The following is a 16321-nucleotide window of genomic DNA, read 5'->3' on the forward strand; positions in this document are numbered from 1 at the left end:
GAGAGCTCTGTTGCTCGACGTTAGGTCGCGATGCAGAGGCCGCTATCTCGCGCCGCAACGACGAAGGCGGTATCCTGCGTGACACGAGCGGTGAACGACAGCGGTAGGGCTTAATCCGGCTGTACTGGCCTTTCTTAGATTGTAAGGTGCGCTATGAAGACAAGTATGGCGGAAGGAGGGCGTTGTTGGAAATGGGCGTCGTGGGTGAAGGTGAAGTCGCGAAGATTTCGGGAGGTTGGCTGCGCCAAGGCGCTATTGAGCCATCATAAGTCCCCAGTCACGTGCACTCACTGGTCTTCACCTGTTAAAACCTAAAGGTCCTTTGAATAGAGAGAGTTAAATAGTATAGGAGTCTATGGCGCCTCATAACGGCGAACTTCTGTCTGAGAAGACGAGTCTTCTTTGCAATCTTAGTATTCAGCAGATTACAACTCCTTCACCAGGATGAAGTAACTTTTGCCTTGTGTTGGCTTTAAGGATAGAATGCAGGGAGTTAGCTCATATAGCGAATGACAAAGTCAGTCGCAGCTCTTCCACTTGCTGAACTACCCTTTTATTAATCCTTATGTCCGATCATCATTATCATGAAACTTCGCCTGCCAGAATCCGGGATATTGCTTCTGCTGTCCTAACTCATTCAGATGTTTAATTTCTGTTGGAGAAAGCTTGAATGTTGCAGCTCTTAAGTAATCTAACAATCTCTGCTCTTTCCCACTGGTCGTAATGGGGAAAACATCTTGATCGATGCACCATCTCAAACTGATCTCACACTCACTAACCGCATACTTCTTCGCGAGCGCCGCCAGGAAGTCATCAGCTAGACCTAGCTTTGTCTTTGTCATCGCACTCAATGGCCCATATGCTGTCGTCGAAATACCATGCTTTTTGTGGAAATCTAGAAGCGCAGTATGGTGAAGGTACGGATGGAATTCGATCTGGTTTCAGGCTGGAACGACCTTGGCTGTCTTGAGGACAGGTTCTAGATGCTTGGGGGGATAGCTGGAGACCCCGATTGACTTGGCTAGCCGACCTTTTGGATTGCTTCCCTAGTCGCCCAAGACGACTATAGTTCCTCATCCGATGTTGCCTAGAAGGGAGAGTAGATAAGATATCTGCATTCCTTAAGTCGAGGGATGGGAAGGAGTGGAGTATGAGGTTCTTACAGGTCAACATAGCCCAATTACAGCTTCTTCAGGCTAGTCTTGAGTGCGTTTTCGATATCGTTGATGTTGGTGAGCACTTTCGTGGTAACAAAGAGTTTCTCGCGTGGGACTCCACCCTCTTTGATGGCTATCCTAAGTTCGGGATCTGTTTGGTACACTTTTCTCTTTGTGAATATTTGAGTTGGTAATTCCGAAGCAGCTGCTTACTTTCTGCCCCATCAATATGAGCATATCCGAGTTTGATAGCCATTTTCACGGAACCAATAACAGGTAGTTTGATATCCTAATGTGCACCCAAGCAATTTCCTTTCCCGTTTAGGGAACTGAGCTGCTCACACTAGCCTAAGCTGTGGCTGTACTAGGATGAGTGCATCCTAAGCGGAGACTAAGCTGCTTCTTAGAACTAAATTATAGGCCCTGTATGCAACAAGGGAGGTAAATAATAGGGTCTTACTGTCACGGCTATGCTACAGCTATCCAACCCCTGAGCACCCTAAGGGCTTGGCACGGGGTATATAGGCTCCTCGGCCTCTGTACCTCTGCCTCCGGCCCTAAGGTTTGCTCTCGTTACCCCCTATCCTGCATTCCCTCTCTGTGCCTTGTGCTTCGAGCCTCTCACAGCTCCTCTGCTATTTGTAAAGAAGAGAAGAAGGGCAATGTATAGTAGAGTATATAATATATTAATATATTATTCTTACTTCTTCTTCTTCTTCTTCTTCTTCTTCTTCTTACTAACACTATATAGGACCTAGATAACTATAAAGCTAATGTAAGGCCGAGGTGGCCCCTACGCGCGACGGGTATATATACTATTCTGTACGCAGAATCAACTGTTGGTTGATTATTCGCACCTTTTTGGTTGTATTGGCGGAGTGGTACAGAGCCCCGTCCTTACAGCTAATTAAAAAGTTATTGTAATGAGGTGGGCGCCCTGCCTCATTACAGTTACTATTAAAGCATGTTAAAAGCTACTATAGTGTGTTATATATTTTTAAATTAGCTTAAATATTAAGCTTAGAGTGTAAAAATAATTCTACTTTTTTACTAAGTAAGTATTATGTTGTGCTGTTAAGACATTGCGCTTTGTCTATAGTGTTTACAATGCTAAGAAAAAGTTACTAGGTTAGTAGTAGAATACGTTATAACACTAATATTTGCTTAACATAAGGGTATTTACTAACACGTCTAGGTTTCTAAAACATATGTATGAGGGGAAAGACAGAAGCAAAACTGCTGGGAAATTCCGCCGATTACCTGGCATAATAAATCACGGTCGGGTCTTTCTGATCACGCGCACCTGTCTCCCCGATCACTCTCTTTTGACCAGCGGTCTTCCATCGTCAACAACACAAGAGCCTTTCATCCTTCACTTCTACCTTACTCCAGACTGAAACCCACATTCTTGCTTGAAAGATCATGGGCATAGTTGCCATTGTTCAGGGCTGTAAACTTGATGTCGCTAAGTTTGACAGCTTTCTTATCACAAGCGGCCTTCCAACAAATGGGGGATGACAACCCATCCTTCTTGAAGGGGCAACCATTGTGGAACTCTTCAAAACCAAAGGCGTTGATTGCAAAGTCCGAGTTTTCGTACCGCAGGGGAAAGGATTCTGCCGGTCGAAGTATGTCTTCATTTGCTGCGATTGGACCTATGTGAACAACACGGAAGAGATTGATGGCTTGCTATAACTTCCCGTGCCGGCCACTTTCAAAGCCATGCGCCAGTCCTTCAGGCTGAGTCGGGCATCTCAAGGTACGTTGTGTACAACGAGGATACCCCATCGTCGGCCAGGGAAGAGTTCATAGCGCACAATAAGGCAAGTTAACCCTACTTTAATAAATCTAGCTAGTTTAAATTAATCACCAATTCCCTGCGGCGAGGTGCGATTTCGCTTTTATTGACTAGTACAAACGCATGGGGCATCGTCGTGATAAGCATGGAATATCTGAAGACCTGATCGCACTGCCTGATTGCTAGATTATGGGGAAGTAGACGCTGCCAAGTAGGATTGGTGGAATTGGGTTGTGCAAGTTAGTTGAGGCGATAGAACCTATAGTGATAGTGTTGTTAATAAATCTTATTATTCTTTAATCTTGTGTTCCTTAAACCTAGATATCCTTAAACTGTATTGTATGTATTCTAGTACGCTACTCTTGTTTACAAATAGGTTAAAACTACTTAAAAACTAAGTTAGGAGATTATAGTAGTGTCTAATATAGCTTTCTCACGGATTCTTAACTAGCATTATGCTACGTTAGGCCTAAGCTTAGAAAGTTATAACGTATTCTAATAAGGTGCAATGACAGCGGTTTTACAATATACAGTGCTTTTTAACAATTTCAATGACGCTACTACACAAGGAGCAAGGTAGTAAACCTATTAGGTATGCAAGTTATGATGCAAAAGACGTAGAGGTTTACGCTATGCAAAATTCCATAACCCCCCCTTCCTATATACTCTTAAGCTGTCCTCCTATAGAACAACAGGACTTTGAAGGCTAGGCAACTGTAGTGTGTTAACCCCCTATTACCACTCACCGGGCGCCGCCTTGTCCGCGGCTCTCACCAGGCCCTAGATCATCCTGTCACTTGAAGCGGCAGCTTTAAAGTTTGGCAGCAAGACATCTGGCCCTACGACGGGTACAGCCGGCGTCAGCTGATTTTGCTTACCCACTAGCTGCGACTGCTGCTGGGGTGTCGTGGGGATTTGCGTGGCCGTGTTGGTCGTTCTCGCGGTGTGTGGTGGAAGTTGTTGTGGTTGCTTGCGGTGCTGGCCTGTGGGTAACGAACCTATTCATTGGTTTTACGGTCAAGATAGAACTGCCGATCCTCGGTCCATAAGGTCCCGTCTGAACCTTGAACTGTCATGTTGAGACTTTCTACATGCATACATCAGCTTTAAACCTGAGGAGTACAATACAAGTGAGTAGAACATACATATTGGAAGCTTGCAGAATTTGTGACTCGTTAGATGGTTGAATAATGACGAAGGGTACTATTTAGGGGATGCAACAGCTGTCTCTTATAACTCTCGACGTGGGTGTCTGGGTCGAAACGCTAAGGGCAGAGCCGCGCCCCAAGTCTGACCCTCGCAAGGCTCACGTTCTGACAACCCTCTTAGACTTGCTCCACACCATTTAATCGTTTCAACGCATTTAACTGTCATGGCCTATCTAGATTGAGAAGCCACCTCAAATGAAACAGTTCCTCAGCACCAGGCAAGATCCTAAGCACTCTCAGACTGGAGGTTGTCTGCTAGCTAGCAACGCCCATGGCAGAAAATGCTCACAAGTGTTAGGAAAATAGTGGCGCAGACGAAAACCACCGGCCAGCATAGGCACCTGGTTTAATCCTGCGCCGCTGTTAGGTTCTTATTGGGATACTAGCACTTCCCGCGCGTATTGCGGCGCGGCTATCACGTTTCGCCCTGCGCTCGCATCTATGTTGTGGTCATCGAAAGGGCCGAGAGTGAGATTCAGCTAATTAAAAAGATATCTTTACGACTATATGCAGGTGCAACCGTTCTCATTCCGCTGATCAGCACGCCGTGAAGAGGCGGCAGCCACAAAGCTTCGAAGTATTGCTCACAGCTTGTAAGCACCAAGGGTAAGCGAATTTGTGTAAAATGCATCAATTATGCAGTATTGATATCCTGCACATAAGACAGAGGGCAAGAGGGCAAGGCAGATAATTGGGATTCCCACTCTCTTCCATTCTAAAATAATCTGTACAGGAACACTAACACAGCGGCCGCATTCCTCCGCTGCCGGCACGCAGGAGGTATTACTGGAAAACACAAGGGTAGAAAGGAAAACGAGTGGGCGAATGGTGTGACTGAACAGGGGAAGCTCAAAAAGCTCTACCCCTCATTGAATTCCCATGTTGTTTTACAGGTTTTTTTTCGGTTCTATTATGAGACGGAAGACCCTATCGTCCACCATCCGGCCCTCCGCCCTGATGTAACTAATATTAAATTACTGTACTTCAGAGGTGACTTTATGCACTCTTCTCGTGTTGTGTAGAGACACGTTGTAATGAAACAACTGTAGTAATTGTTAATTGTGTGAACAAGCCTTATGCAGACAAAGGGTGACTTACCGAAATCTTCTAGTGACCTCTGCTTCTGGTCCTTCTTAGGAGACTTCCCGTGCATGAGGTTGTCGAAGCCAACGCTGTCCTGAAGGAGATAGTACACACCACCCATGACGCAGAAGACGCCGAAAGAGAAGATCCAGACACGGACGACGGCGACAATACTGGTCTGTCCGCCAACAAACCAACCGAACAAGCAGAAGAACGTGGCGATGATGTCGACGACAAGAATGGCGCCAGACAACTGCCAGGAGGGGATGGATGACCAGAAAGGACCATTGGCACGGGTGATGAAGATCAGCCAATTCTCGGAAAGAGATATCTGGAGGAAGAGCACCTCATCACGGACACCAAAGTTTTGGACGATACCACCGCTAACACCCTGACCGGCCGCATTGGGCAGGTTTTGGTAAGGAAACATAGTGGTAAGGGTGATCCAGGTACCGATGGCAAGGACAACACCAAGCAGGACGGACATACCCCAGAGTTTGGGCAGGTTCCACTTGACAGGAGTCTTGCTGAAGGGAGCATTGTCATAAGCGATGGCAAGGGTAGCGATATCAGCGAAGATGGCAATGAAGACAACCAACTCCAGATTCAGTGACGTGTTCAAAATGGCGATCCATAGTCCCAAGAAGAACTCAAGGTGGAGGGAGAGGGCGATACGGTAGACGACGTAGGCGTACATGCGGTGGAAAATCTGTCGGGAGGTCTTGAGGGCGTCAATTATAGCAGACAGACCAGGAGCCAAGAAGACAATATCGGCAGCGGACCGAGCGGCATCTGAGGCACCTTCGACGGCAATACCAGTATCGGCTTTCTTCAGAGACGGGGCATCGTTCACACCGTCACCAGTCATGGCAACGAGGTAACCACGTTGTTGCAGAATCTCGACGACGTTGTACTTGTGTTGCGGGAAGACCTCAGCGAAACCGTCTGCAGCCTCGACGAAATCGTAAACCTCAGAACCAGGCATTTCACCACCGCCACCGAGACCCAGACGCTCGGCATTGTAGACGTTGGTTCCGAGACCAAGCTGGCGAGAGGTTTCTCTAGCAATACCGACGGCATCACCAGTCAACATCTTAATGGATAGACCGAGAGTCTTCGCTTCATTGATAGTGCGGGCCGTATCATGTCGTGGCGGGTCAGAGCAAGGCATAATACCGAGGATCTCCCAGGAGCTATCACCTCGCTTGCGAGCAACACCAAGAGATCGGAAACCACGAGTAGCGAACTCAGCGACCTTGTTCTTGTACGCCTCATCGACGGCCTCGGGGATAGGGTGGTCCTCCTCGACGGTTCGCAAGACGAATAGCGGGGCACCCTTGACACAGACGATGCGCTCACCCTGGGGAGACTCAACGACAGCCTGGACTTTCTTGGAGACGGGATCGAAGGGGTGGAAATCGATGACACGGTACTTGCTAAGGACCGATTTGGCACGAGGATAGAACTTGAGTGACTTCAGGAAGGCCTTATCAATTGCATCAATACCTTTCTTCTTGCGGGAGGCGGCCAAGCAAGCAGTAAGCATGAGATCTTCAGGCTCAACACCAGCAACAGTGTAAGGCTCGGCAAGAGAGAGCTTGTTCTTTGTGAGGGTACCCGTTTTATCAGAGCAAAGGATCTCGACACCAGCAAGCGATTCGATGGCGCTAAGCTTCTGGACAATAGCCTGTTTCTTGGCAAGATAGGCAGCGCCGACGGCCATAGTGGTGGTGACGACCGCAGGAAGACCAACAGGGACACCGATGATGGTGATGGCCAGAGTGAACTCGAGGATGGTGACAATGTGGTTGGATCTGTAGAAGGAGGATACCCAAACGACCAAAAGAGTGACAATGACCAAGATCAGGAGGACCGTACCAATGCCGTTGAGCACCTCAGTAAAGTGACCAGTTCCGCTTGAGGCTGAGGCGACGAGCGAAGCAGCACGACCGACGAAAGTCGAGTCACCAGTAGCAGTAATGACCATGAAGGCTTCGCCACGCTTGACAGCGGAAGAGGCATAGCAGGTGTCGCCCTTGTGCTTGTCGACAGCGAGAGACTCACCAGTAATGGCGGACTGATCGACCTGGAGGAACGCGTCTTCTGTGACAATGCGACCGTCGGCGGGAATAATGGTACCTTCTTCGATCTGGAGGATATCTCCGGGAACGACCTCAGGTGCCTCGACTTCGGTGAGAGCGCCGTCACGGAGAACGGTGGCCTTAAGAGCGAGCGTCTTCTTCAATTCTTCGACGATGGAACCGGCCTGGAATTCCTGAATGAAACCGACACAGGCGTTGAGCAACAGCAGGGCGCAAATCACACCGAAATCGACCCAATCCTGGAGACCAGCGGCAAGAACAGCGGCAGCCTCCATGACGAACTGGATGGGACCAATGAAGTAGCCCAAGAACTTGAGGATGAGGTTCTCCTTCTCCTCTGGTTTACAGTTAGCGTTGTGAACTCGTCGTGGAGTGCTGGCAAAACGAACCCTTCATCTGATTGAGACCGAACTTCTTCCGTCGGGACAACACTTCGCTGCTCGTCAGACCAAGGCGGGTATCCGTCTGGAGGAGGTCCTCCGATACAGGCTTTGCGCCACCTGGCTGGGTGGCCTCATCGTCGTCTCCGTAGTCGATGGCGGCATCCTGCGACTCGAGTTCCTCGATCAGGGCGTCGATGTCCTCGTCCTCGTCCTCATCAGGATCAGCCTTGGGCGGCATGTCGACTTCCTTTCCGTTGCCATATTCTTTCTTCTCATCCTGCAATTATGGTCAGTAAAGCGTCGAATGACGCCAATGAAGCCAATGACGTCGCTCAGTGGATGAACTGACTAGATGTCCACTCGGCACATTAGTGCCAAGGTGATTGAGTGGCGTGGTGCCAGTATTCGGCGCCGACATCAGCTCGGCCATTGAGGCGACTCTATTGGGCTTTCGGTTGGTAGCGATGTGTGTCTACGATGTGCAGGTGCTGGCAATAGCTAGGAATGCGATGGCCTAGGAAGGGCGGATGCCGCGACCTTTTTATCGAGCTTGAGAGATATAAAGTCTGCAAAGGTGGTGAGTGAGCGACTTTTGTTGTGGTAATTTTACTGGGGTGTGGCCCGAGCGCCGGCAGCTCTTAGCAAAGCTCTGTCGTCACTAATAGCTTGGAGCTCCCGGCATCCACGGAACGCCAGTTAGAGGGCGGCTGCCGCGTCGACGTTACATACCTAGGAGGGTGAGGGGCCGGCACGGGCAATTGAGGACGCAGACCCAGCCGCGACACGCAATTGAAGCTGTCTCGCCGTCGAGGGAGCACGAAGAGTGGAGAGTGGAGAGGGGAGAGGGGAGAGGGGAGAGCTGGTGGTGAGTGGGTGGGAGTGAACTCTCTGCTGCTGGAGCAAGAGGGGCGCGAGAGCTCTTTAAGAAGCAGATCCGGTGTGCACAAAAGCTGCGCTAGTGGCAGAGTGTTGACCGCAGGCCGGCCACTTAGAGCAGGCCAAAAACGTGGGTAGGTGGAGGTGGCCCAGGTGAAGAGCTTGAGCCAGGCCTGCAACCTGCGAGCCCTCGCCCTATCTGGGACCAGCTCTTTTCCCCGAATCCCGCGCCCATTTGATCGCCTGCAAATTCTCCTCTTGCAGCGCTCCCCGGCCGAGAAATCTGCCTGCAACCTCCCAGCGCGCCATCCCGCCGCGGTGCGCTGCCTGACTGCAAAGGCCGAAACCAAATTGATACTCACTGCTACTCAACGTCCCCCAGATTCTGCCGTCTTGACCTGCTTGGCTGTCCCATCTTGGCCGCCCGCAAAACCGCCGTCGTGTGTGCAAAGTCTTCGATGTTGCTATCCGTTACTAAGGCCCTGCTATCGACCAGGGCAGCAGCTCGCGCTCGGATGGTGGTCAATTCACACCTTATTCACATTCCGCACCAATTCTACCTAGCCCGCCTCCACTGTGAATGAAACTCCCAATCGTCCCTGCGGGATTTCCCGCCCTGGTGTGGCTAGCATCCAGTGGCACCGGTCTCGCAACAATCGGCAACAAAAGCAGAAATTTCTTAAAAGGCGCAGAACGCCCTCTGAACTGCGCGAAAATTTTGGAGCTTACAGCGGTGAGCTTGCTGCTAATACCGGCAGTCCTCTCGAGCCTCCTTTTCGCGGAACCGCCCTTCCCGGGACGAGAAGATACATCAAGACGAGAGCGCGATTTTTTTTATGCCTCTGGCTTGGCTGCCACAAACAAGCACGTCGGCACTCACTAAACATCGCATCCAGATCGAGAACCATGTTTCGAATCATCCTGCCCGGGGTGAAACTTCAGGAGCTTCACCCTTCTCGATGATGGACCTTCTCCTCGCGCAAACGTTTCTGCGGCTCCATACCTACATGGGAGTCTGCTTTTTTCCTTTTGCTTCGCGATGTCTTGGGGTTGCAACCGCCACCTCCGCGTGAACCTTCCTTCCCCTCAATCTGATTCGAGCCCATGCAGGGTGCGGAAACGCTGCGTTCGACTTCAATACCTTGCAAAAGGTACCAATCGAGGCCGGAGTGCCGCCCTGTGAAGCCCACTTCGTGCTGTCACAACGTCGTCACAGTCATCTCCGGCCCTATCCCTCCAGCCAAGACCCTCAAGTACGACAACGCGGGGGATCGGCCTGCACGTCAAAGACGATTGAGTAGCTTCCAACCCAGGTTTTAGCCTCTGAAACTCACAATTCCACATCATGGATGTGCAAATATCTGCTTTGATGCCCTGCTGCTCCTGTGCGAGGTCTTGGACTTCTTGGGCTCTTGGACCCCCACAGATCGTGGTCCGCACAGGCATGCAGAATTTTATGCAGAGCAGTAACCGGTTGCCACGCCAAAAACGCTTGAATGCCGCACATCAATCAGGATTCGAACCGGGTCTTGGCGCAAGCTTATGTACTCCTGATCGCCCAATCACCAGCCTCCGGTTTCAGTCTCAGCCGACTCATGACGGAGATGGCTTGCGGGGACATGCAGCTGAGGCGAAAGAGCTTCCCAACCGCTCCCCTTCTCGCCGTTGTCCTGACGTCTTTCTCAGCCTGGCAATGTGTGCATCGTGAGAGGCGAGCCTTCGGGTGAGCCTAAGAAAATCACTTCTCAGAATCCACATCCTGTCCTCCTGCAGGCGCATCTGAAGGAGCAGCGCGGTGAGTATCAGTCATCGGCTTCCTTCGGCGTCAGTCAGCATCCTGAGCAACTTTCCGGAATGCAGGTTCCACAGACCAATCTTGAATGACAATTCAGTGAGACAGCCAATCACTGGCGCTCTGACCATCTCTTGGTTGCCTTGACAAACGGCTCTGCCGGCTAGGATGTTCCTCGTCCAAAGCTTGTCTCTTGCTTTTTCGCGTAAGGTGCTAGTGCCATCACATCACTGGCTGTCAGATAAGCGACTCATTCACTTCGTCCAAACGGTCGCCATTTCCAGCACAACGCAGCGTGAAATCAGCCTGAGAGTTTCAATTTTTTAGTGCGCAGGTTTGCTTGTGCCCCGACAATTAGCTTCTCAGCCTCCCTCGGGCCGTTTGAGAGGGTTGCACCGAGGTTCCCTACAGGATTGTCATCGGCACGGGAGCTCCGAAGCCACTTGCTGGCCTCCCCAGGAAAGGGAATCCGAACAGCAAGCCGAGATGAGGTCTCTAGCGAAAGCAACATCCACACCCTGTCCACTTCGGCCGATGTTGAATTGCGTTACTTTTCTTAGTCAAACCTCATTTTGTCGAGACGACGGATATGATTCCCTCATTGGATAGCGTGAAGGCATGGAGAGGTCGCGAGAGACCTCATATCACTCGTCAAAACAACGCGCTGATCTCAATAGAGCGCGTCTCCTGGAAGTGGTATTGGCAATTTCGCCATCAAAGTGTTCGTCCCAACTAGTCGTCGTTTTGGTAGGCTAGCAGCGAGAAAGATCTCCGGTAGGCCATCCTCTCAAGATTCGCGCTTCCACACAAACTCCTTGGAGAAAGACGCGCAAATTCTTAAAGATTCCTAGACAGCATCACCTCGCGCTTGCCCCTTTCCACTATCACTATCATCTTCTCAAGCTTTCTATGGCTTCTCTCTTGACCTTAAATCACCTCTTGCGACAGTACTTCAAACACTCATCAAGAAGCCGGCTGCACTCATCTCCACACAATGCTACTATACCTACCATTATAGATTGCTCAGGGCGGGTTCTTCGTGGGAGTATATGTCAAAGAAAAATGTGCGCATCAAAGCAACGCCTTGGCTTACTTTGCCAAATGGCCTTGGAAATACTGCCCTACCCGGAGAGAGTCTTTGGGGCGAGAAAGGGTTAAAGTGCTAATGGGCGGGAATCGCGATAGCCGATGATGGATCATTATCCAGTCGCTGGCGACAACGTCACTATCTTCATTCTCTATCATAGCTTCAAGTTGGGTTGGCAAGCCTCGCGCAGGATTCCAGTGTGCCAAGACAATTCCGGACCTGGGAAAATGCCTCAAATTGCCCACAGTGCACCTGCTCAACAGTTGCAGGTCTTCTCGTCAGCGACACAATATTTGTTGGGAACTTGACGGTGGGCTCGATAACATTCTTGGAGTTTCACAAATTCTTATGGCATTTGTCACCTCAAATCCATCGATTCAGCCTGGACCTCGTGGCACCGTCAATCCCAATAGCCATTGCGCTTGGCAGCGTCTTTCGATATTCACTTTTGTCGCATTTTTAATTCTGGGGATTTTCCCCTGCTGATGTTCTGCCAACCCTGTGAAACGCGAGCGGCAGTTCTACCACTCGACCTCGGTATCAGTATTGTAGAGCAGCCGGGGAATGGCTTCCAGAAAACCGAATCGAAAATTCTGGTGTTTTATCGCAAAGACCTATGCCTGTGGCAACCAGGATCAATGAGAGTTCATAGTGGAGAGTGCCAAGTGGCATTGAAGCATTCCCTAGGCACACGGTGTCACAACCACGTCTTGGCACCGCCAACAATATCTCGCCGATCACTTCCAAGCGTTTTGTCCTTCCGCGCGATGAATCTGGAGGATATCAAAGACCCTGAAAACCTTAGCTGTGCTAGGAACGTAGGCTTGTTCCGACACACTTCTCGGCGGCGCTTGTAAGACCCCAAGGTTTTCGAGGAAGCCACTTGGCAAGTTTGGCATCTTTATAGAGAATATCTGGGCATATTCTCAGGTCTTTCTTGGCGGATTTATGGAGAGGAAAATGCCGCATTTCTAACGTTATAGTGGGCCCTCAGATTGCCGAATATACTCGATATTCCCTGGATTCTCTAACGGGTGGATGGAGGGCGACTAATTCGTCCCTTCGTTCAAATGCTAGACTGTCAGGCTTCAATTTCCCCCGGGTCCGGCATTGTACCTTCTGACCGCGAATCGAATCTCTCCCGAGCATTGCCATATATGTAATACTTCCGGTGGCCTTTTGTCAGCTCTTCAACTTAGGTCACATAGTAGCCGAGCATCTCGGGACTTTATAGTATTCTTTGTAGAAGACCATTCATTCGCGGCAATGAAGTCGAGATGTCTCTACCCCACAGCCTACTCCAAATCTGGGGAAAGCTGTGCACTCCATTGTTGACGCCTAGCACTCCACCACTGCTCCGGGCCGACCTGCGACAAAGTAAGAGCAACTCTTTGTCTACCTCACGGCTTTAGAGAACAAGCCTATGTACACACCCACAACCTAGAAATCAACAATCGAGTATCACAGAGTCACCCTAGAGTCGTGGCTCAAAACGATTCTCAATTTGCTCTCGGAAAAACAGTCACACAGCCGTGACTCATATAATTCTCTAAGTTAGCCCCAAGCTCTTGAGAGCGAAAACATTGGTTAACTTCTCTGTAATTCAATACTGCACAATAGACAAATTAAGGTAAGCTCTTCGCGAGAAATGCATCGCATATTTTGATTGTGCTTATTCTTCCATTCTACGTCACCCAATCGATTCCATCAACCTTTCACCATCACGTAACTACTTACAGCACGCCTACCCTTGCTTAATATTCCCTTGCTCTTTTTCCCATTTCACTGCTTCTCACGTTTCCCGGTTTACTTACACGTCGTCTAGTATCAAGGCAGTTCTCCTCGGGATCCGCCTAATTGGCTTCTGGCTCCTTAGACTTTGGATGCTCAGAGTCTAGTGTTCTAGCATTTGGATCATAGGCGCAAGAATACTCGCACACTGGTTGACCACAGTCGACGGCCTTCCTTGGGCCCTTGGAGTGGTTCGCTTTGTACCTCATACGCTGCATTCATTCATTGACTAGATGAGCCCGAGATCTTGTGCTACCATTTCCAGTTCTTCAGCTCAACAAATGTAACCTCAAGATGATATGTTCTAGATGGCAGGAAGGTCAATACCTGTCTCGATTCGAGGAAGATGTCTTTTCTAAAGTTTGCCATGCAGACGCTCATGACCTCATATTCAGGACATAAGAACCCCCTTCGTGGTCTTCATTCGTCAACAAGGACACTCGCACCACATCAAGGCTCCTCAGGAGCAAGGCTGAACAACTCACACCATACTTGAAAGCTCAACCCAGCTCAAAGACCCTCAGATATATACTTCCACCACTACGTTCGATTACGAATTCAAGAAGTCCAAGGTACTGAATCCCAACTCCTACCGTGATGCCCCGCAGCTACTTACCCAAATCAACCTCAGCTCTCCGCATCATAATGTTTATCATTGCGATGCCGCACTTAATATGCCTTAGCCTGGTATTATTTACCTTTGAGGGGATATACCTCGAGTTCCATGCCGCATCGAAATACCTAGTTCTATTGGAGACTTCCAAGTCTTCCTGGTCCGCTTCGCCAGTGCTCTTCAATATCCAATCCATGATCACCCCCCCAGCTGTCTCCAACCCTGAATACGATGCCATCTACAATACGGCATTAAATCATACTCCCCGGGAAATCAAAATACTTTTGAACTCCATCGTGCAACTCGATGTCCTCTCAGATTACTTTCGAGATATCCAGATCTTGCCTGACTTATCTGCTGCCGATACGGAAGAAACCAGGGGTTATTTCATATCGGTTTGGACCCGGGCTTCAAATGGGAATGATACAATCCCCATCCATCTTTATGAGATCTATGCAGCCTCATTCTCGGTCTCGGTGCTTCATGTTGCAACCCAGCAGGTTATTGATGCCTATGTTGTGCCGGATCCGATCACAAACGAGGCACTAGAAGCTATTAAACACTTACTCTCGGGTTCAACCCTAGTTTGCTACCAAAAGGCTCAGGTCTCGAACAATATGAGAGTGTATTTCGAGAAGTTGTCTTGTTGAGGTAGTGCAATGTCGTGGGGGCAGCTGAAGAGGAGATCAGCCACGCCTCTCAGGGCTCTGTCTCGGACTCAATATTAGGCTCTGACTCTGAAAGCTCTGTTTATCCGACCTGCCGAACTTGTGCCATTCCCAGGGCTTCCAACGGGCCGTACTACGGTTTGCACAAAGTGAACCGTAACGGACACGTGATCAGTACGAACGTACCGAGTTTGTAAGCTGTACCGTACGTTTAATGATGCTCTAGGTACAGTACGTAGTACAGACTATATTACCCTTTTAGGAAGTTTATATAGCAATTTTAGAGAAGTAGAAGGGTCCTAGCAAGCAGTAGACTTATAAGAACATTTAGGGGAGTTTTTAGAGTTCTAGTTAGCTAAGAGTTTTATAAAGACACGTAAATCTCTTTTTTAAGTCTTTTAATCTATCTACCTAAAGTCTGCTGTCTTAAGGATGCTTATTACTAACTATTTTCTATTACAGAGTTATCTATCTATGCGCCTTACTGCTTTACGAGCCTTATCTAGTTAATTAGATACCTTTGTTTTCTATTTTACACAGTCTTGTAGACTGCAGAAGTTAAGAGCACTCTACACTATTTATTGCTAAAGATTAATTGCAGAAGTTTCTAAAAAACTGTAATTATAACGCTATAGTTAAGGTTACAATCAACGAGAATAATATATCGCTGTCTAGCTTCTAGCTGTAAGTGTAAGAGGTGTTTTAGTACAGCTAGTTGTATAGTATCTAACAATTAAGGCTTACTAAAAAGTGTAATAACTAAGGCTATTTAACTCTAGAAGAACTAGTTATAGAATAAAGTAGTAAGCAGTAAGCTTTTAGGCCTTTATGCTTATATTATTAGGAAAAACTAGTTATTTAATAGCTATTTAGATCTTAATCCTGCGTCCCTAGAGACCTATAATACTAGCTGTTTTAACTAGAGTACAACGTACTTTAATTTAATTATACTACTTATACAGATTTCATGAGCTGTAACAGTTACAATACGTACACCTACCTCTCCTCCTCCCTGCCGTACGAACGTACTCAACATCTCACTCGTACAGGTCTCAAAATCGCCCAATCGTACAGTACTACGCCTCTTTGGAAGTGCTGGCCATTCCGTTGATTCGGACAGTAGCGACAGCAGTAACGACGATGATAGGTCTTCTAATAGTTCTAGTGTCCATAACTGTTTTCGATACCGATTATCCAAGTAGTGGTGGTAAGGGCGGTTACGCCTTCGCCGACCCACCCTCTGAAGAGAACTCCAACCTTTCTTCCAGTGGCTCAAGCGATTTACGTAGCCCCGGTAGTGCCGCGGGCGAAATTTTGGGACCAACCACACCCGTTAATCTCTACCTCTATGAAAGGCGGAATGTGAAGCTCTAGTCGCTAGGTGGGTCATTTTGCTGGCGCTAGCGAATGGATTGACACAACTGGGTTGGCCTATATTCGGCGTGGAAGGCATCCAAAGGGATTACCCAGACAATCCCGAATGAAACCCCTTTTAAGGCTACCTCCGTTGATTTCGATCTCCCTTGGCATTCTTAGAGGATTACGTGCACATACCGCTGGCTAGTCAGAAGAATCCGAGAACCCGCATGTTGAAATTGAAGATGGAGCTATGAATGAGATGGAGCATTCCTAAAAACACTCGCTCAGCAGCTTTGCTAGACGAAATAAAACCTACACTTCTTTACAATCTCTTCCGCAACGTACCACTATGCACGTTCCAAAAATTCCAAGGGCATCATTGCTTCAGAGTCTTATTCTAATAT

General features: G+C 48.7%; 2 protein-coding genes across 2 annotated transcripts; both read right to left on the reverse strand.

The window, feature by feature from the left end:
• Positions 1–563: 563 nt before the first annotated feature.
• On the reverse strand, positions 564–2596 carry BDR25DRAFT_329614 (Aldo/keto reductase; the record flags this gene model as incomplete). The annotated part of the gene is made up of 4 exons (XM_033692464.1): positions 564–935; positions 1031–1046; positions 1185–1362; positions 2545–2596. 4 exons carry the CDS (start codon positions 2594–2596, stop codon positions 564–566), a joined length of 618 nt encoding a protein of 205 aa, XP_033540501.1.
• A 2399-nt stretch (positions 2597–4995) lies between these two features.
• On the reverse strand, positions 4996–8612 carry BDR25DRAFT_307683 (plasma membrane ATPase). The gene is made up of 5 exons (XM_033690883.1): positions 8461–8612; positions 8081–8297; positions 7738–8008; positions 5262–7685; positions 4996–5206 (listed from the first exon to the last, which is right to left on the reverse strand). The coding sequence occupies exons 2-5, from the start codon at positions 8159–8161 to the stop codon at positions 5160–5162; spliced, it is 2823 nt and encodes a 940-aa protein (XP_033540502.1). The 5' UTR covers positions 8162–8297; positions 8461–8612; the 3' UTR covers positions 4996–5159.
• Positions 8613–16321: the final 7709 nt, after the last annotated feature.

This window comes from Lindgomyces ingoldianus (genome assembly GCF_010093535.1).
Source record: "Lindgomyces ingoldianus strain ATCC 200398 unplaced genomic scaffold BDR25scaffold_57, whole genome shotgun sequence".
In the NCBI taxonomy this organism is placed as follows: Eukaryota; Fungi; Ascomycota; class Dothideomycetes; order Pleosporales; family Lindgomycetaceae; genus Lindgomyces; species Lindgomyces ingoldianus.

Coding starts and splice junctions, on each gene's coding strand:
- BDR25DRAFT_307683 (XM_033690883.1), bottom strand. CDS start 8,161: ATGGCCGAGCTGATGTCGGCGCCGAATACTGGCACCACGCCACTCAAT. Junction 7,686..7,737: donor CGGTCTCAATCAGATGAAGG/GTTCGTTTTGCC, acceptor ACTGTAAACCAG/AGGAGAAGGAGAACCTCATC. Junction 5,207..5,261: donor GAGGTCACTAGAAGATTTCG/GTAAGTCACCCT, acceptor CAATTACTACAG/TTGTTTCATTACAACGTGTC.